The 21,233-nt window shown below is 33.3% G+C and overlaps 4 protein-coding genes and 1 pseudogene across 8 annotated transcripts; 3 read left to right on the plus strand and 2 right to left on the minus strand.

Moving 5' to 3' along the window:
- Window positions 1-399: 399 nt before the first annotated feature.
- On the minus strand, window positions 400-1,592 carry LOC127744943 (cytosolic sulfotransferase 12-like; annotated as a pseudogene).
- A 324-nt stretch (window positions 1,593-1,916) lies between these two features.
- On the minus strand, window positions 1,917-10,048 carry LOC107477315 (uncharacterized). Of its 2 annotated transcripts, none has more exons than XM_016097312.3 (7): window positions 9,890-10,048; window positions 9,077-9,156; window positions 8,430-8,571; window positions 8,205-8,354; window positions 7,716-7,917; window positions 6,769-6,870; window positions 1,917-2,140 (listed from the first exon to the last, which is right to left on the minus strand). In XM_016097312.3, exons 1-6 carry the CDS (start codon window positions 9,950-9,952, stop codon window positions 6,770-6,772), a joined length of 738 nt encoding a protein of 245 aa, XP_015952798.1. In that variant the 5' UTR covers window positions 9,953-10,048; the 3' UTR covers window positions 1,917-2,140; window position 6,769. The 2 variants fall into 2 exon arrangements, with proteins under 2 accessions (XP_015952798.1, XP_020993121.1); XM_021137462.2 differs by lacking the exon at window positions 1,917-2,140 and adding an exon at window positions 6,329-6,647.
- On the plus strand, window positions 4,532-5,539 carry LOC127747502 (cytosolic sulfotransferase 12-like). The gene has a single exon (XM_052261476.1). The coding sequence runs from the start codon at window positions 4,532-4,534 to the stop codon at window positions 5,537-5,539; it is 1,008 nt and encodes a 335-aa protein (XP_052117436.1).
- An 875-nt stretch (window positions 10,049-10,923) lies between the features above and the next one.
- On the plus strand, window positions 10,924-16,486 carry LOC127744940 (pentatricopeptide repeat-containing protein At5g06540-like). Of its 4 annotated transcripts, XM_052257833.1 has the most exons (5): window positions 10,924-13,060; window positions 13,146-13,278; window positions 15,791-15,896; window positions 16,017-16,112; window positions 16,201-16,486. In XM_052257833.1, exon 1 carries the CDS (start codon window positions 10,981-10,983, stop codon window positions 12,583-12,585), a length of 1,605 nt encoding a protein of 534 aa, XP_052113793.1. In that variant the 5' UTR covers window positions 10,924-10,980; the 3' UTR covers window positions 12,586-13,060; window positions 13,146-13,278; window positions 15,791-15,896; window positions 16,017-16,112; window positions 16,201-16,486. The 4 variants fall into 4 exon arrangements, 1 of the variants encoding a protein (XP_052113793.1); XR_008006187.1 differs by lacking the exons at window positions 10,924-13,060; window positions 13,146-13,278 and adding an exon at window positions 13,507-13,842; XR_008006188.1 differs by lacking the exons at window positions 10,924-13,060; window positions 13,146-13,278 and adding an exon at window positions 15,467-15,676.
- A 399-nt stretch (window positions 16,487-16,885) lies between these two features.
- Window positions 16,886-21,233, plus strand: LOC107477251 (D-aminoacyl-tRNA deacylase; the record flags this gene model as incomplete). Its single annotated transcript, XM_016097239.3, is given in 9 exon segments — window positions 16,886-17,254; window positions 17,513-17,696; window positions 18,247-18,389; window positions 18,656-18,719; window positions 19,503-19,555; window positions 19,741-19,796; window positions 20,152-20,226; window positions 20,327-20,512; window positions 20,925-21,233. Coding segments are annotated over 9 exon segments (1,182 nt in total). The 5' UTR covers window positions 16,886-16,921.

A 21,233-nucleotide genomic window follows, 5' to 3' on the forward strand; every position in this document is an offset into this window, starting at 1 on the left:
AACATAATTTTATATTTTTTATCTATATCTAAATATCGTATGCTTGTAAACATCTAATATTTATAATAGATCAATATGCATACACAAATAATAATGAAAAAAAATGAACTATGACTCAAATGGTATAATCTTTTTATTCTCATTTAGAGATTTAAAATTCGAGTCTCACTTTTAACTTAAAAAAAAAAGAGGACATGAAATTTAAAGAACAACTCAACCAATAACATAAAATGTAAGGGCTTTTTTATTTTAACGTTTGTAATGTTTATTTCTAGTGTTTTTGCTTTTAAAATTTTATTTGAAAAAATTAATTTTTATCTTTATCTTTTATTTTAATGTTTTTTTCGTAAAATTATAAAAGTAAAAACATTAAAAATAAAACATAAAATAAAAACACAAGAAGTTCTTGGATTTCTTAATTTTGCAGAGTTTACAATAGCATATCAAACAACTTAATTCTATTGCTATACTAGCGTGTAATAAAAGCTAAAATCTTAATCCATGTTTAACCAATTTATTTTCTGTAATCTTATTCAATCGTCCAATCATTTCACTTGAGAGAAACTTTTCTCCATCACCAATTTGACCTCGGCGAAAGTAACTTTTGTTTTCAATATGAAATAGTGGTGATATTCCGGTTTTGTTGACCTCCAAGTTACTCAAATTATCAAAACTACATAATTTCAAGATATCTTCAAGCATGCCTTCATCTAATTCTTCTTTGGAAAATGGGCACCCTATAAACTCAGCCAATTCTTTCAAAATTAAAGTAGGATGTAATTTCATTTCTTCATACCTTAGAAACATAATTTTCTTTGGCCTTTCCAAGCTTTCTTTCCAATACCCTAATACATGCTCCCAAAATGGTCCACATGGACTCACTCCTTTACAAAATTGCTCGAAATACTCATCAACCGATTTCTTTACCTGAGTTTCCGGCCTAAGTTTGCGAAATGCCACAGCGAAATAAATGTGTCTTTCGGATCCCTACATAGATACACTATTTTACAACTCGACTCTTTCAGTGATTTCGGCAATGAGACATAAGCGAGATGAGTGGCAAATAATGATGATTCAATAAGGTTATTAGGGTTAATCTCTACTTTATCATCATCAAAATTACCAAAGAGATTGAGTTCTAAAAAGGGTACAAGAACATGAGGGTTGGTAGTGAGCAAAGGGTGATTTTCATGTGTATTTGGATATGTGTTGCGGTTAAGTAATGAAAAAGTCAAAGCCTTAAGCCAAGTAGTACCTGATTTTGGAATGGTAGCAAGGATTATGATATCATTATTAATGTCATGGGATTGAAAATGTTTTTGACAAGATAGGAGGCCTTGAATCTGCCTAAGGTTGTACCAAAATCCTTGGTATTGGTAGACATGGTTTGCAATCCAACCTTGTTCCTTTGGCAATGTTGATATCATGTCTCTACATTCTTGGCTTAAGTCTTCATCATCTTGCAAGTGTTTTGGCACAAGAGACGGTTGACCAAGCTGTGATGACATTTTTTGTATGATGTGCACACATTGATATGTCTAACTGAAAACACATGTTTATATATAAGTGAAGGATTTGGCTATGGTGGTGAAAATATCAGGTGGTCCTTAAAAGATACTTTAATTTGATTCTAAATGTGTGGTTGTTAATCAATCATATTCATACAGGTTAGTATGTGTATTTATATTCTTACCCAAAGTTTATAATAATTATAAAGAAGCCTCAATCATTAATGAAAGCATTGTTATTTAGATGTAATTAAGAAAGGGTTAAGTTTATGGGTTTTTTTTTGTAACTTGGACTTTTAACAGACGTGTATAAAGAACAAATATTTTAAACTAATATTGGACACTGGTTAACAAAATTGTAACGCTACTACTTACTCTTTTATGAAAAAAAAACTCATAAAACAAATTATAAACAAGAAAAAAAAACTCACAAGCAAAAGTGTCCACTATAATAATAATAATAATAATATAATAATAATAAACCAAGTTGAGTTGGTCTAGTGCTTAGCTCACTAGTCCGCTTAAGCAAGTGTCGGGGGTTCGAATCTCGCCTTGTTCATACAGCAACCCATTGACCAGCGGCAAACCCTTAAATGGAGCTCAGTACCGCGAAGGATCTTCCGTCGGCTTAGCTGTATTTGGTTTTTAAAATAGGATGAGACAAGACTTCGAATTATATTTTATTTGGTGATAAACTAGCACAGTTTATAAAAATTTAAATTATTATCATTTTTTAATTAATAAATTTGGAAAAAAATATAATAATAAAAAATATAATTATAATAAATTAAAAAATAATAAAATAAAAAATAAAATGTGTCTCTTGTTAGTGTCTCTGTGTCCTCTTATCAGAGTGGACACAAAAATAATTTAAAATTGGACCAAACTCTTAAAAATAGAACGTTTCAAATAATAGGAAAGATGAACAATTTAACATAATAAAAAAGTTAAACAGTCTATTTTAAATAATAAAAAAGATAAATCATCTATTTAAATTAATAAATACGCTACCAATTATTTATTTTGATAATTAAAATAAATAAATTATTTATTTTAAAAAAAGCCCAGTTAAGATGAGCATAATATTAGAACATAGGAGAACTAACGAAAAGAAGAAACGGGAAAACAGAAAGGCACTGTTCCCGCCATTTGAAAACCCAAAATTTCATTTTCATTTTTTTGAGTGAAGCAACCAAATTTTTCTCAACTCATCTTTATTTATAAATCAACCCCTACAACTTTTTTATTTTATAAAACCTCTCAAGTCCTTAAAGGACCATATTATTCTTTCCCCATAGTAGAACCAGCCGTGAGTGAAATCTCAGGTGTAGTTAACTTCGCATGAAATTGACAGTCGAGAATCGTTAAATGATTTGACTAAATTTTCATCTAGCGACTCTCAATTATCAATTTTACGTGAAGTTGATTACACTTGAATTTTCACCTTATATATATGCTTGGAAAATAATAAAAATCAATTTTACGTGAAGTTGATTACACTTGAATTCTCAGTAAATTAAATTATGCTAACTATATAATATTGTCATTTATTTGATTTATATTTTAATTTTTATTTTTTTTCAATGTTTCTTTTAGAAATTTTTTTTTTCTTTTAAGGAGAAAACGAAAAATATGATTATACTAATTTTCTTTTTCTATTTTTACATTTTCTTTGCACAATCTTAAAAGTAGTAAATATATAGAAAAATTGAAAACTGATAATATTTTACAACTACTTCTTGCGACCTTATCCTTATAAATTTTCATTCTTATTGTTTTAGCAAGTCTTAGAAAAATCAAACCATAGATTTTCTGCTAATATATATATATATACACAAACACTAACAACAATTTAAAACCGTTTCGCAAAGCTTGCATGTCCCTTTAATTTCATGCTCTTTACCCGCTTTGCACATACAGCAATTCATTAGCCAGCAGTAAATCTTTAAATGAAGTTTTGATCTGTGACAGATTAGTCTTTAGTCTGTCAAATTGAAAGATACCATGAAAAATTAACAAAAAATGTTTGAACCAATCACCAGTTTTAAATAGTCTCCATTGTTACGAATAGTATTAAGGATAAAGTATTCTTTTAGTTCCTAAATACATTTGAATTGAAAATCAAAATTCTAAAATAAATTCTCCTTTTGAAAGACCAAAATCTTAACAGGCCAAAATGTGGGAAAAAAAATTCGAGCATATATAACAATGAAGCGAAAACATAATAGAAAATAAAAACAAACATTTTATCAAACTTTCTCCAAATTCTAAGCTAAGCTTGTTTACGAAATGCTATGCTAAGGATCCCTACATACATATATAGATACACTATATCTTACAAGTTGACTCTTAAACCAGGTTGTGCTTGATTTTTTTGGAAGGGTAACAGGGATGATAATATCATTTGTCTTTGGCATGAAAGTGGTTTAATTTTGACATATAATAGTGCTTGAAGGATTATTTGTGAGCCAACACCTTATGTTTGAGCAAGATATTCTTGTATTATTATGTGATGCAATTTGAATGAATAATCATAATAGCACTGGAGAATATCAAGGAGAGATCTATCATAAACAGGGGATGTTTTTTTTTTTTTGGTAAGAAACAGGGGATGTTTTGTTATTATTTTCAGGAGGAGGTTGCTATTAGGAATTTATAGCCCTAATTTTTTTTAACCCAATCTAATCTTTTTATGTCTAAGGCTTCTTTTCTTTTTTAGTTTGTCTATCTTTCTCTATCCTAAATAATTATCTATTTAAATAAAGTGATATATTAAAACATTAGTTGTCTAAATATAAATTATGTTTTATGTTTAATACATTGATAAATAGCAAATGCTCTTCCTATATAAGATTATCCAAATATAAATTGTCCATTTAAATAAAGTGATATATTAAAAGAATTATTTATCTAAATTTAATAAGATACAAATAGCAATACTAGTTCATATATAATGAGAGATGAAGGTGAACCTTAGAAACATCATCATACATGCATAAATTCAACCCTAGAGACTTATCAAAATGGCAATGGCTCAACTCTCTAATAATGTGATCAAATGTGTTGAAGAAGAAGAAAAAGAAGAAGACTACTTATTAAGTAAAGAATGGAAGGGATTGGTATCAACCTTGCCAAAAGAGCAAGGATGGCTTTCAAGGAACATATACAAATACCAAGGTTTTTGGTATGACACTAAGCACATTCAAGGAGTCTTATCTCTCCAAAAACACTTTAAAGCCAAAGAAAAAGATATCATCCTTGTTACAACTCCCAAATCAGGATCAACTTGGATCAAAGCTTTAGCATTTGCATTGCTAAACCGCCACAAATATCCAAATGCTCAAAAGAATCATCCTTTGCTTACTAACAACCCTCATCTTCTTGTACCCTTTTTAGAGATTAGTCTCTATTCTAAAAAAGACTTTGTTCCTAACCTTGATTCAATTCCCTCTCCGAGATTATTATCTACTCATCTTCCTTTTGTGTCTTTGCCAGAATCAATTAAGAATGTAAATTGTAAGATAGTGTATCTTTGTAGAGATCCTAAAGATGTATTCGTTTCGCTATGGCATTTTACAAACAAACTTGGGCCAGAAACTAGGTCAATTGATGAATCGTTCAAGCAGTTCTGTAGGGGAGTCAGTCCGTTCGGACCGTTTTGGGAGCATGCATTAGGGTATCAGAAAGAAAGCTTGAAAAGGTCGGACAAGATAATGATTCTAACATTTGAGAAAATGAAATTGCATCCTGAATTGGTTTTGAAAGAATTAGCTAAGTTTATAGGATGTCCATTTTCTAAAGAAGAGTTATCTAAGGGCATGGTGGATGATATCTTGAACTTGTGTAGCTTTGATAACCTAAGCAATTTAGAGGTGAATAAGAATGGAAAATTACCAAATGGTGCAGAAGCTAAAGTTTTCTTTCGTCGTGGTAAAATTGGTGATTGGAAAAACTATCTCACTACTCAAAAGATTCAGAAATTGGACACAATTATTGAAAATACTTTGGCTAAACATGGGTTAACGTTTTAGCTTGCTTGGGTGAGGATATAATTAATTATTGTTGCAAATTGCAACTTAATATAACCTAGGAATTTAAGTTTAGGGTTTAAGATTCTCTAGTGAGGCATATGTTAATTTGTCTTTGAAATACTCATTATGATGAAGCATCAATAGTGAATTAAATTTCCCTTATATTTTTCTTTTTGTGCCTTGTTATACTTCTTAGTTGCTCATGCGGAGAGGTTAAAAAAGAGTTTTTTTTTTTAAAACAAAACTAAAATAGATTAATAAATACTAGCATGTCTATTATCCCTCCTTTTTTATTTTTAATGCTAAAGTAGCTAGCAATAATAAAAATATAAATTATTACCATTTGTTGTCAATACTAATTGTATAATTTAGTGTTAATTTTCCATCTCATGTATGATATTCAATTCTGAAAATACAGTGATTTAGTTTCAGAAAACCTGCATTATGAAAACTGCTTTTCTTTTTGGGTAGATATTATCATAACTCTTTAGTGACTTGAAACTAATATATTGGTCTAGTGCAATGGCAAAATAAACACAACAAATAACAATAGGGTTTAAAACAACAAATATTTATAAAAGCTTGTGTTTATATCTAATTGAAAAAGATATTACAAGGGCCAAATAATTTTTTTTCTAATAATAATAATAATAACAAGAAAACTTAGGTGCAGGAAAGTTTCAACTCTGAAACTGAAATGGTAAATAGTGAAACAATTTTCTAAGAGAATTTTTTTAACTATTGCTTTAGAAACATTTACAACCAATTAGATTCTAAATACTACTCTACAATGGCTAATTTATGCTTAATTAGTTAGTTATATGGATTAAATGCCAAAACGAAGACATAGACACAATGATGTATAGCTACTAGATTTTGTGATAAAGTAGAAAGGAACATGGATGTTAATATCATTGCATAATTCAAACTTCCTGTCAATGATTTCTTTAATCTCAAAATATCTAGTACAAGCTAACCCTAAGATTATGCGGTCAGCTCAAACTTTACCAATAAAATGGCGCAACTGTTCGTGCCATGTTTGATGAGAACAAAGTGCAAAATTTCCTTGCCGATATTGTTGATATTGATTTAGTGCAGTGATATCAACCTTAAAAATTTAAACATTCAATGGATTGCTGTTATATGTAAACTCCGGCTTCGTTGGAAATCGTTAAATAGAAAATTGGCAACTTAAATGAAGGAAGATGGCGACAGAAGAATTGACATACCTCATAGTTCGATATCTGCGACTCCAACTAAGAAAGAACCCGGATCATCGGATCCAAGGAGTGGAATATACTCTGATCCTCTCACATGAACACTAAAGCAAGCTACATTAAGAAACATTTGTTAGCAAGATTTTGGGTGAAAGTTGAATACATTAGAAGATCTGAAACATTTTCAAGACAAACTAAAAAGTTCATTATATGAGTAGAGAATGCATAGGTAGAAATCATCATTATCATCATTCATGCACGCATCATAATTAAAGGGCAAGAACAACTCTAGATGTAAATACATTATAAAAATTAAGAAGATACACTTCTGATAAGCATCAAGTACATGTATGCAGGAATAACATCAAGCACTTAAGGGTTGACTTAAGAGAACAGAGCACTTTTTTTTATCATCTAGAGGCTATATCACAAAATTTTCAAAATAAAATAACTTGGCTAAAAAATATTTGAGGGACTTAAATATAAATTTTTAAATCATTGGAACTACAAATGTTTAACATATAGGTCCCTAAAAAAGGGCAGCCCGGCATACAAGCATCCCACATTAACGTAAAGTCCGAGGAAAGACAGCACCCAAAGAGAATAATGTAGGCAGTCTAACCTGAACCTGATAATTGCATCAGGTGGCTGATTCCACAGCTTAAACTAGTGACTTTGAAGTCACACGGAGACAATTCAACCATTGCTCCAAGGTTTTCTTCAAATTATAGGACCCTAATTGAAAACTTTTATACAATATAAGACTTTATTACAAACTTCTAAATTTTAAGGACCTAACTGAAAATACAATGAAACTATAAGAAAATGACCCCAAAAGTAGTTTAACCTTTTTCTTTCTCCATCAATTGCTATATTACTCTCTTCGTGACTCAAGCAAGACTTTTAAATTTAAGGCATAAAAGTTTATAGAATGAAATTTTCAGTGTTGCTAACATTACCATTCTCTATTTTCATGACACTTTGGAGCATTATTTCCATCTTTGTCTTCATATCATGACTATCATCCATATGTGGCACTACAAGCGTAAGCTCCCTGTATATATCACGTGCAAATCTGCATATCTTCTGAGCGAATTCAAGCTCACCATCTGATATCCTACCGATAGCCAGACGCATCAGTTCTCCAGTCAAATCTGCAAGCTGTAAGAAAATGTTCAGCACCTTCAAAAAACAGCGTCGGGGGAAAATCACAATTTGATTTAAAGCATATTTCATGTTCTATAAAAATCATATAACTGTATTTAGAAAGAAGGCCAACATAATTGGTTATATTCATTATAAACAAATCAAGCACTTGTAATAATCTCTTTGAATGGCAACATATTGTTATATGGTGTTAGTGTATGTGTTATATCTACTAATATTCTATTAACAGCATAAATAAGTCACTGACATGGATAATAAATTAAAGGGAAAAATATATTCACCCCTAATAGATAGTCAAGGATATTTATTTGTAGAGGCTGAAGTGATGGATCACTAAGTGGTAACAATGTGTTGTTTATCTCGTCAAGCGTCAAAAGCGTTCCATTTTTACAGAAACCGCAGAAAGTAGCTGCTTCAACATACTCTTGTATCTACAAACACCAAAGGCATGTATCAGATGAAAGTATTTTTGTCCTCAACCAATAAAAAAGTTACATTAAGCATACCCCAGGTGAGTATGCTCGTCGTAGCTTCCAAAAATCGGTACCCTGCAATTCTTTGACTAATCGAGACATGTACTGATTTGTCACTGCTGCTAGATCCTTTTCAGCTTTCTGAAGTACTTCCTCTTTATTATACTTACTCATCCTAGTTAAGACATTAAAATAAAATATTGCCAATAATATCAGAAAGATCAACATTACATGAAAGAATAAATCAGTAGCCATCACAAGTAGATTTTGGTTTCACATTTCTTATAATTTTTTTTTTGTTTTAATTAAGATAGAACATTTTAAAACTCACACTGTTCACAGATTTAACAAAGAACAAAGGAAAGCAACGGATATGTATAAAGTCTGAATATGAGGATAATGTGATTATTAAGATAAACTTACTACTAATAGAAAATAAACTCATTGTAGTACATCCAGGGAACAAAATGAGAAGTTGATTCAGATGACCAATTGAAAGTATATATAATAAAGCATTGGCAAAAATAATCAAAACAAAGGCCGCATAACGATCATGTTTATGTAATTTAGCTGATCCGAGACGGCACTTGAATCAGTTGAAGATCCTAAAATATCCAACCAATCATTCACACGGCACAAGAGAGAAACAGAGAGAGAAGAATGGAAAAGCGAAAGCTAACCTGTGAACTTGAAATATGACTTTTTTGCTGTTCATTGTTACGTCACGACTTGCTTTAACCACTCTTTCTCGTTTCTCATTCTACAAAGTACAAACTTAACAATGAGCAGCATATAACAATTAAGATAAAGCATGTTTCAAGATATCATCATTGAAAGAATTTTCTTAAAGGGCCACGTTGTGTGTGCTAAGTTTATCAATTCTAAACATCCAGAATGAATTGAAACCACTACTCTTGAGAAAGTAAACTAGTAACACAACATTTTAGGTGAGCTTGTCTGTTGTGCAATGCTTCCTACATAAACAAACCCTCCCACTTCAAAGCACTAATCCTTTAGAGCGTGTTTCTGAGTTGGGGTGTTGGAGAGAAGAACAAACAAAAACAATCAGTGATTCTAATTTAATATCCCAAAACTCCCATTTCTAATGCAATGATCAAACAGTTCACCACTCTCCCAAGCATAAGTTTGGAGAGAGAAATTTTCATTTCAATTCAAGTAAATATAATTATTTAGAAAACAAAATGCTATGAATAACATGATATTGCCAATTAAACCTTCCAGTGATCCCTCAATCACTTCCTAAACACTTCATAATGCTTCAAATATACATCATCTAAAAATAAATTATAAATTTATGCACCTGAATATTTACACTTCAGCTAAGTTCAACTCAATTTCCACTAGCTACTGAAAATCTATCAGAGTGTCGTACAAACTAAAATAACGAATCATCAAAAAGAAAAAATTGAAACTTCGAATGAAACAAGAGCAAAATAGTTAAAGTAGGGTATGAAATCAATAAGAATACTTACAAGGTCATTGAGATATTCAACATATTTGGTGAAAGGAGCCTTCATTGCTGACTCAGTAGCCATAGTTCTTGCCCTCTTTACCGTTGAAGCTTGAACGTTACCACCTGCAACTGCCACAACCGAAATCCCCCAAAAAAAGCGTAACTTTTCATTTTTTCAATGTTAGTGACTCAATGAGAGAGAGAGAGAGAGAGAGAGAGAGAGAGAGAGAGAGAGAGAGAGATAGCGGTGAATGAATGCAACATCTGTTATACATAGATTTGGGGTTTTGGGGTTTTGAAACATTTTCAGGAAAAAAGAGGGTCAAAAAGTTTGGTTTGTATTTCAATTTATTGTTACTAAAGAATTTCTATAAACAAAATTACGGTTTTTTATTTAAATAAAATGTATATTATTTAAGAAAATGTGTAAAGATTGAAAAAAAAAATTTTGTAGGTATGAATATGATAATGAAATAAGTGGAATATTTTTTAAATGGATTTTGCATATTTAGTGTGAAATATGACAAACTACGAAATGATTATTATTTTTCACGTTCACTAGCGAAATATCACAAAAGAATAGATTGATATTCGTAATTTTAAGTTAATATTTCTATTAATTTTAAAACATTAAGAAAAATAAAATATAAAAAAGATTCAAAAAATTTTAAAATACTAAAAAATTACTCATAAAATAAACTTATAAGATAAATTTATATTGATAAAAATATTGTGAAAATTCAAGTACTTATGTAAAGTTAATAACAAAGAGTTATTAGATAAAAATTTAGTTAAATTATTTAAATTATTTAATAATTCTCAACTATCAATTATATATGAAGTTGAATGCACTTGAGTTTTTACTTAAAAATATTCAAATATCAAATTTTTATTGATTTTATTAAAAATTAAATAAAATTTTTAAATAAAATAATTGAATATAAATATTAGAATAATGATTTGAAGAATTAAATTTTTAAGAAAGCAGTATATGAAACTGAGCTTATGCATGTTTTCTTGATCAAGTTTGCTTCCTACAATGAAGAAGAGATTGTTGTGAATTTATGAGCTTCATTGTTTAAAACCTGAATTTGTTCTTCGCTCTCTGCTATGTGCTCAATTCCACCATGGCTTCGTCTCTTGCAAGGAACCATAAATCGAAGCACGAGAGAGTTAAAGCGAATCCACGCCCACGCCATCACCAATGGCCTTGCAAGATTCTCCTACGTCTCCAGCAGACTCTTGGCCTTCTATTTCCGACACCACCAGCGCAACCGCCGCGATATGCGCTGTTTAGAGGCCTTTTTCATTCACATGCCAATTCACACTGTGTTTGACTTCAATGTCATGATAACAGCTTTTTCAAGAGATTCACAGTTTTACAACTGTTTTATGCTTTTCAAACGAATGCTAGCCACTGGTGTTAGGCCTAACTCTCACACCTTCACCATGTTCGTCAAGTCTTGCCGTGGATCTTTGTCTCTCCTCCAACAAGCCCATGCCCAAGTGGTGAAGTTGGGGAGTGTGGATTATGACGCTTTTGTAGTGAGTTCTTTGATTGGTGTTTATTGTGATCATGGAGAAGTTGGTGCTGCACGGCAGGTGTTCGATGAAAGTTCCAACAAGAATGTGGTGTGTTGGACTGGTCTTGTTACTGGTTATTGTAATAATGGTTTAGTTGAGGAAGCAAGGCTGTTGTTTGATGAGATGCCGCAAAGGAATGAGGTATCCTACAGCGCCATGGTGTCTGGGTATGTGAGGAATGGTTGTTTCAATGAGGGCATTCAAGTTTTCCATGAGCTCAAGTGTTGTGGAAATGTTATTAATTTGAATGGCTCTCTTCTGGTGAGTGTGCTCAATGCATGTGCTGCTGTGGGTGCATTTGAAGAAGGCAAATGGATTCACAGTTACATTGAAGAAAATGGTTTGGAGTATGAACTCGAACTGGGGACTGCATTGATTGATTTCTACACCAAGTGTGGGTGGGTGGAAGAGGCAGAGACAGTGTTTGATAGTATGCCTAGTAAGGATGTTGCCACTTGGAGTGCTATGATCTTGGGTTTGGCTATTAATGGAAAGAATTATATGGCTCTTGAGCTTTTCGATAAGATGGAGAAGGTTGGACCCAAACCCAATGCAGTTACTTTTGTTGGTGTTCTAACTTCCTGCAATCACAAGGACTTGTTGACTAAAGCGTGGTGGTTTTTTGAACAAATGAGTAGAAAATATGGCATCCTACCATCCATTGAACACTATGGATGCATGGTTGATGTTTTGGCGCGAGGCGGGCGAATCAAAGATGCTTTAGCGTTAGTTGCTAGGATGCCAATAGAACCGGATGGAGCCATATGGGGGTCTTTGCTCAACGGATGCATGATGCATTGTCATGTTGAACTGGCACATAGAGTTGGGAAGTATTTGATAGAATTGGAGCCTCAACGTAGTGGATATTACATCCTTCTAGCAAACATGTATGCAAGTACGGGCAAATGGGAAGGCGTCTCCGAGATGAGAAGACTTATGAAAAAAAGGGGAGTGTCAACCATTTCTGCTTGGAGTTTCATAGAAATTGACCAGTCCATCCACAAATTTGTTGCTGATGATAAGTGTTGTACATATTCAGAAGAAATTTACGGAGTTTTAAACCACTTGAGTAAGGGATTCGAGGATTTCTCCAGATCAAAAGATGCATTCTATTTATTTGAAGTAATATAACTTAAAAAATAGTGGTCTCAGACTCATATTGCATATCAATTTCAAGATATTCTCAGACTTATTGATCTGATCAGCCATCTGTACATTATGGAATTCAGTTTGGCTTCTGAAAATTGAAGGGCTCATTCTTTATTTCAACACTAAAGTTGGTTGTTGAGACTACCAAACTCACTTTATGGCTAATGAAATGGTCTTGAGGTCTAAACTCATTTGGAGAAGGTTAGTTATCAGTATCTTCAAATTCGATACTTTCCATTAGAACAGGAGCATCAGCCACTGATGTCTATGAAGAATGGTCATGTTGTGATGCTGACAAACAAGGAAGATTTGGAATTAAATTTAATAGTTGCACAGATCATTGAGCAGAACATGTTGGAATTCCAAACATCAAATTGAAAGAGCTGTTTAAAGGCCATGGAGTCCTCTAAAACCTATTGCAATGGAAGAAGCCCTTAATTTTGTCCTCAAGATTAAGGTACAAACCCTTTGCTTCATATCTATCTATCATAAATAGAAAGCTCGTGAGTTCTTCGCTGATTCGGAATTTTCTCTGCATTCAGAATTTCTTTTAAAAGGTGAAAATTGTCACCATCCGTGGTTGATGTCAGCGATGATGATGGCTTGCGGTTTCAAATGGTTAGGGTTGGTAAGGAATCGGGAAATGGTGCTCGCTGCACACATTAGTCACTGTTGGTACGGCCTGCTGCGATGTTGCATCTGAATCATGCTCTGGTTCTGTCCCACCGCTTGACCCTGTTGTTTCTGTGTTTTGTGTGTTGGATTGTTGTGTGTTTTCTTGCCAATTGATTTGTTAGGGTTTGTGGTTTGCAATTTGTTCATGTGTGTATGCCAATTCTGGAGTTTGATCCTTGTGTTCTTAATCTTTGCATATGGAATTGCTTTTTGTATTTGTGTATTGAATCTCCGGTTATATCTTTCCATCTTCTGTTTCCCTCATTGTTCTTCCTTGATCATTGTTTGAATGTGGGATGTTGAAACTTGCATGTTTTTGGTGGGTATTTTGGAGAGTGAGAATGAAGTAGATGATGTTCTTGTTGACAATGCTTAGCTCATGGTTTCTTGACTGGTCCGATGTGCAGGGTATGGCTTGCTTATGTAACTTCCTTGAACAGTTTACAATTGTTTGCTTGATTATGTAGAATTCTAATTCATGGGAAGTTTGAAGAAGTTTTCAGTTGGAGTTTTGACTGTTCCTGTTTAGTGGAGGAATGTCAATGGTGTCCTTTTTCATGAGATGTAAGTGTTTTATGTTTTATTAAGTTGATATCAATTAGGGTTGCTTTTAGGCACATGCTGCATTGTCCAATTGTTGGGTTCATAATATTGTAGTGCTCTGTTTTTAATGTGGCAAAATTCAGTTTGGTTTTGGAGTGATGTATTGTGGAAGAGAAATTCTCCATATACAAGCATTTTTTTATACAAGTCTTTACAAGTTATTATATTAACGCGCTTGAACGTTATTGCACATTCTTCTTCCTCTTCTTCTTCTTCTTCTTTTCTTTCGTTTCTTGCTTTCTCTTTCTCCTTCTTCAAACGTTACTGCACAATTTCACTGCACCGTCTTCTTCTTCTTGCTGCACATTCTTCTTCCTCTTCCTCCTCTTCTTCTTCTTCTTTTCTTTCGTTTTTTGCCTTCTCTTTCTCCTTCTTCATTTACGTGCTTTTCTCTTTGTTTTCTTTTTTCGTTATTCTTGATTTTCATTATTTTTTTATATCAAGCTCTGAAATCATTTTTGAAGAAGAAGAAGCAGCAGAATATGAGGAGGAGAAAGAGAAAGAGTTCTGAATTATGCATAAGGTGTCCTTTGGGTGTATTTCTGTAATCGTTTGGGTGTATTTCTATAATCGTTTGGGTGTATTTCTGAAGTTTCATTATTTTTCAAAACGATTTCAAAGCTTGATTTCAGAAACCATGAAAATCGAAAAAAAAGAAGCAAGAATACCAGTAATAAACGAGTAAAACAACTAATGAAAAGGCAAAGAGAATAACGAAGAAATATCGTTTGGGTGTATTTCTGTAATCGTTTGAGTGTATTTCTATAATCGTTTGGGTGTATTTCTGAAGTTCTATTATTTTCAAAACGATTTCAAAGTTTGATTTCATAAACCATGAAAATCGAAAAAAAAAGAAGCAAGAATACCAGTAATAAATGCAAGTAAAACAACTAATGAAAAGGCAAAGAGAATAACGAAGAAATATCGTTTGGGTGTATTTCTATAATCGTTTGGGTATATTTCTGTAATCGTTTGGGTGTATTTCTGAAGTTCCATTATCTTCAAAATGATTTCAAAGCTTGATTTCAGAAACCATGAAAATCGAAAAAAAACGAAGCAAGAATACCAGTAATAAACGCAAGTAAAACAACTAATGAAAAGGCAAAGAGAATAATGAAGAAATACATGGAGGAAGAGGAAGAGGAAGAGGAGTTGTTCATAATCCACGGTGAGTGAAGAAGAAGAAGAAGAAGAGGAGGAAGAGGAAGAGGAAGAGGAGTCGTTCATAATTCACGGTGAGTGTAGCGCTTTGGAAACTGAATAACGCATTAAAAGACCCTAATGTGTAACAACTTGTAAAACTTGTAAGTCAAAAAGACTTGTATGTGTAGCAAGCCTCTAATTGTGGAATAAGTGTTGAAAGAGTATGTTTTTTGTAGGTGTTTTTATTGACTATTGAATCTTGCTATTTGTGTCTTCATAATGGTTTTGGAGTTTTGGTTACTTGGTTATATGTAGATACTATTGGGAGTAAATTGCTTGGATGTTTATATAAAATTCCTCCTCATTTTTTTAAATATTGTTTCCTCTCCGGAACATGGGGGCAATTGATATTTAGATATACATTTTGTGTTTAACTTTATTTGAATATTTTATACTTTTTCTCATCGAGAACTCATTTTATAAGTGTTAAATAACAACAAATTGCATAGCTATAGAGAGAAGAGAACAAAAATTTAGACTTAGAGACAAAGCTCTAATATGAAATGATGAGATCCATATCCATACTGTAGTGCATTAGGAGAGACTTGGGTGGAAACTTCGGGCAGGAATGTTAATTCATTGTGTTTTTAAAGTTGTGAGCAAGATGTTTTTCGTTTTGGGTTCACTTTTTTTTAGCATAAGTTGCATAAATTTTTGTTGGTATCATTTGATGTAATTGAGAGTGACTAATTATATATTCCTGCAGTTCCTTGTGCTCAGTATTGCTAGGAAAGCAATTTGGAGAAGTCAGACTTGGATCCAGGCATCCAGCTTTGAAAGCTCCGAAGGATAGGTCGATGACCAAGAATGTGGTATGTATCTGTTATGGACCCTGTTTTTGTTTCCTCTTGTATATCTAATAAGTGGTTTATATTAAGCTACTTTTGCTCTATGAAACTGGCTAATTTTTTCCACACTGCTATCACTTTTAGGCTGAGGAAATAGCTGAGAAACCATGTGAATCAATGGCAGCAAGTCTTGAAGGCAAGAAGCTAGCTTCATTTACAAGGATCTCTTCAACAGTGCATGTATGAACCAGTCTCCCCCTTAATTCTGGCCTTTCTTTTTAATTATTATAAGGCATGTACTGACGCTGTGGTTCAAAAATCAAAACAGGCAGCAATGGAAGAAGCCCCTGTTCGTATTTAAGTTTTTAACCCCTAGACACTATTCAGGGATGTGCATGCTGCCAAGGAGCTAAGGAAACCATATGTTGTTGTATTTGTTGGAGTTAATGTTGTTGGAAAATCTACTAATCTTGCTAAGGTGAAGGAGAATAATATTTATTGGGCTTTTTCAACTGTTCAAATTAATTGACAAGAAGTCAATTTGTATCACTTTAATGTTCATTGAGCTTGTGCTAATTTGTGCTATTTAATATTAATTTTTTTTGTTCAAATTAATCGGCAAGAAGTCAATTTCTGTTGTGTGTGATCTCGGGAATATGCAGGTCAAAATCTTGTATGGTCTAATCTCCATTTCTATCTGCTGATATTCATAAATTGCTCTCTTCGTTTAGCTTTTTAGATATTTTTGCTTCACCAAAAGGGGAATCAATGAAGACGATCGATATATCTATATAAAGTTTTTTGTTATTCTTATATAATAGATATTTGTCTCTAAAATTTAAAATTTTTAGATCCGTCACTACATAAAGTTAAATGCTTTTCTTGATTTTTTTGGAAGGAAATTTTTTGACCAAAAATTGTCTAGATCTAATATTGTATTTATTTTTGTTAAGATGCAAGAGAAGCATAAGTTCATGAATGTGATTAAAGTGAATGGGTTTTACTCCTTAGTCCTTGGTCCTTGGTAAATCAGTGGCAGAAGACATAACATGCTACTTCGTACGATTGGTTTTTGTTGGACAACAGCTGCAGCCGCCAGTGTTCCACTTTTCATTACTAGCACTTACCTTAACCGTGTGCTACCACCTTTTTCTTCAATACCGCTTTCAAATTCCAAACCATTATTATTCCCTTCACCTTCTTCTTCTACTTCTTCTTCTTCTTCTTCTTCTTCATCATCATCAAATTCAATTCAAGTGAAGCACCACCACCACTCAGCAATGGTGACTCTTCTTGTTGCTACAACCTCCGACCCTGCTTCCATCAACCCTGCCAATGCCCTCTTGGCCATGCCAGCTTGGCAACCAGGTCCCCATCTGCAGGTTCAATTATCAATACTTCATTTTCAAATTGATTCTGATAGATATGATAGTAAATCAATTTGAGGTATTTCATGTTTCGAGAACTGAATTAACAACTGTTTTGACTATTAACCGTTTTCTACTGTAGATATCATTGAGTTAGTTAGATATTAGTTAGTAATGTTTCTTATAATTAGTAAAAATTCATTTCTAGGTTGTTTTCTATGAATTATTTATTCTGATCTAATGGATTGCAACACCTTTGATTCTTTATTATAGGATGATATGAAGAGTTTCTGTAATGAAGGGGTGAGGGTTTTGCTTCATGGGAAGAGCATAGTGGTGGAGGATGACTTGGACAAGAGGTGGGAAGAGAAGACTGGTGAGGTTGTTGATGAGGTCATCTTCTTCAGCAAGCACACTGCTGTTTCTAACAAACCTGCCCTCACTGTTCATCCCATTGGTATTAATTTCTTGTCTTGATTGCCCTCTTCTTCTGTTCTTGCTTGGGATAGCAACTTGTATAGTTCTTTCATGTTTCTTTAATATGTTTTGTCTAGTTCTCAATTCTAGCTATGATAAGTGGACTTCTTTTTTTTTTTTTTTGTTAGACATGAGTTAGATTAAGGGCTTTGTGTCCCCGGATGTATCTGTATTTTTATCCTAAGGCAATATCCAAATGCAACCTAAAAGTTGAAAGGGTGACTCTTTCACGAGGAAAATGTCCCCTTCGACCCTTAGTCGATATGAAATTTGGATGTAACGGATATAACAAACTTGATCTAATTTTTACACTTGTGTTGTGTTTCTTAATCAAGAAATGATAAGTAGATTTTTTCTTTTCAGACATGTGTTACCTTAAAATTTGAAAGGGTGAGTCTTCATGCCCTTGGTTGATTCAAGAATCGAATATAATGGATATAACGGACTTGATCTACTCTTTATCTTCTTTTTTATATTATGTGGAGTAAAAATGTGTGTGTCGATCATTTTTTGGTGGAACGTGTGCGCAGGAGTTCCTCATTTGCGCGAGGGTGATGTTCCACCGCAGGGTGGGAAACCGGGATGGGCTGCACTGCCGAATCCTCGGATAGGTCCTTGGCTTCGACTTTTGAAGAAATTGGCTCAAGCTCATAATCTGGTCCCTGAATTTGAGGTGTGTTTCCTTTTGAGCAATTGAAATTCAGAATGCCTTTCTTTAGAGCCTTTTGATTCTTTCCTGCATGTCAATTTTCACTACGAGAAATGAGCCTTTTTCCAATTATATTTCGAGCATTTCTTCTTAAATTTAGCACTTTTCAAAACTACATGCCTTCTTTCCCGTTGGACAAAAATGGCTTATTGTCAAATTGTGTTTTTGATAATGGGATTGTACTTTTCAAAAGCTATGCTATCAGAATTTGATATGTTTCCTCAATTTAGATTACTTTGGAGGCCACTCATCACGGGCCATTCACGAATAAGCCAACAATGTTTCTTGAGATTGGTGAGTGCTCTTTTCTTCCTCTTAGATCTGTTCTGAATTGATGGATTTGATATACCATATATCATAAGTACATTGCATAATCTATTATTAGGGTATAAATTCATTACTATTCCCCCAATGTTTGGTTTCCAAATCAAGACCGTCTTTCTTTATCTTGATGTTTAATCTCACATTCAATTCATATTCATCTTTCCCTTTTGCGAGTACTTGTTAGTCGTGTAGAAGGTTCCATCTTTCAAGTTTTTTGGGTGGGAGAAAAAAAAAACTGATGTTCAAAGAGAAATATAGGTGAAGCTTGTAATCATCAGTGTTATTGTAGTTTAATACTTGGTGGAGGAACATGATTTCGGGTTATTGGAATTGTTGACTGTCCTTAAGTTGGTCCTCAATTAACCATCTCTCACCTGTACCGATACCCTTTTATGTGTTGGAATCCTTTTTTTTTTTGGGTACAACGCTAATATCTTTTGGTTCTTTTAAGTAATTTGCGCCATCTCAACAGCATTCTCATGTTTCATTAGAAGCTGTTAGCTATGACTTTAGGGGGGAAAGGGGGGAAGATAAATACATTTGAATTTTGAATGAATAAATTAAGATGGTATAATTTCTCTCTCGGTGATTTGATGACGACTTGTAGAATACTTAGAAAAGTATCACTAAAGAGAGTAGACCTTAATACAAAATATACGAAATCACTAAGGAGTTATTTGATTTGGTTATGACTTGTGAAAACACTTTGTTGTTGAATAGCTTAATATAAACTGGTTTTCTTTTATGGTATAGGCAGTACCGAAGATTATTGGAAAAGACAGGATGCTGCTCAAGTAATGGCTCAGGTTGAATGGATTTGTGCTTTCTTCACTTTGCATCGATATGTAGAATTTTGCTTCTACGAAATTCCTTCGATAAGGAATTTTATCTCTTAACTATCTATACCTAAATAAATGGAGTAGGGTAGGAGCTGATTAGGAATAATATAGTTATTTTGTTTACTGAGATGATGGTGTTTGTGTTGTTGTAGTTAGTATGGGAAGGACTTGGACTCGGAGGAGGGACAGATGTCGGAAACTGGAGCAGGTAGAATGATGAAGCCAATTGCACTTTTGTTCCGTATTTGGTGTTTACATGAGGTCATGTGTAATGTGTTTTCAGATAGCATCATTCAGTCATTCTCACTCTGTTTCGCAAGATGGAAAATATGTTTAACTATAGTCTTCCAATTTTCACGCTCGACTTCGTGGACTATAATTTAGCATCTGCTCTTGATTTCTTTTAAAATTGTTCTAATGCTGCCGACATTGCATAATGCATCTTATGGAGTATAGTTCTTGAGAAAGATCATGTTTGTTTTCTTTAATGTAATATCTTCGTGCTGCAGTTTTCAAAATTTGTTCTAACTTCTAAGCTGAATCTATATCTCATGATCTTGTAGGGAGAATGATAAGAAGAAAGTCCTTCTTGGGATAGGTGGTGGACACTACACGCCTCGGCATATGGATGTAGTATTGTGAGCAGTCATTATCCTTGTAATTTAATTTTTCTCTCTGACTTTTGATAGACATTGTATCTTCTCGTTAATGCATGTTTTTGTGTAAAACAATATACAGGAGAGACGATGTTTGGGTGGGTCACCTCCTTTCCGGATATTCAATTCCGATGGAAGATCCGAACCAAGCGAAAGGAGAAGCAAATGCGGAGATTGGTGGAACTTGGAGACAGTCTATATTAGCTGCATATGAGGCCACTAGAGTTGCTTTCCCGGGTGGCGAAATTCTCGCACATCTCGACCACAAGTGAGCTTTACTAACCTTTATGCCTTTTGCATACAAAACAAAAACTCAATCTTGCTATCTTTCCTCGGACATCATGTTAGAATATCTCATAAAATAAGCTAAATGACTCATGTTATCTGTATCATATCATGGAACCGATTATCTATATCGTATGTGGAACCAATATCATAGATAATCGCTTAGGTAGCGTAGGGTAAGCGTCTTAAAATGAAAAACAAGGAGACATTGGGACTGTAGATTAATTTGCTTATTCCATTAGGATTAGTTAGTTTACAATTAGCATAAAAATATAGATTAATTACAATGCTTTCTTGCCTGGCTATGATATGGCTGATAGGCTTTACAGGCTTTACGCTTTGGCGATTCCTTGTTGCTCAAGTTAGTATTGACCCTAAAAACTGCTTTGTTTCAGGAGTTTCAAGAGCTGGCAGAAGAATGCTATAACAGCATTCCTTACTGAACAGAACATAAAAATTGGAAAGCCAACTAATTTTTACTGAGTATTGATTTTGAAGTGTGTTTCGGTGCGGCGACAGGTGCGCGCGAAGAATTTTTTGTAAGACCAGATTAGCCATTTGGTCAAGTCCATTTGAGATAATTGGGGTAAGTGAAATTTGAGGCAAAATGGTAGATAAATTCTAATTTACAATGAAAAACAGAGCAGAATATTGTTTATACAAGTCAAACACTAGGGATCCTTAGCATTTATGCAATGTAATGC

This window comes from Arachis duranensis, chromosome 1 (assembly GCF_000817695.3).
Source record: "Arachis duranensis cultivar V14167 chromosome 1, aradu.V14167.gnm2.J7QH, whole genome shotgun sequence".
NCBI classification, from domain to species: domain Eukaryota; kingdom Viridiplantae; phylum Streptophyta; class Magnoliopsida; order Fabales; family Fabaceae; genus Arachis; species Arachis duranensis.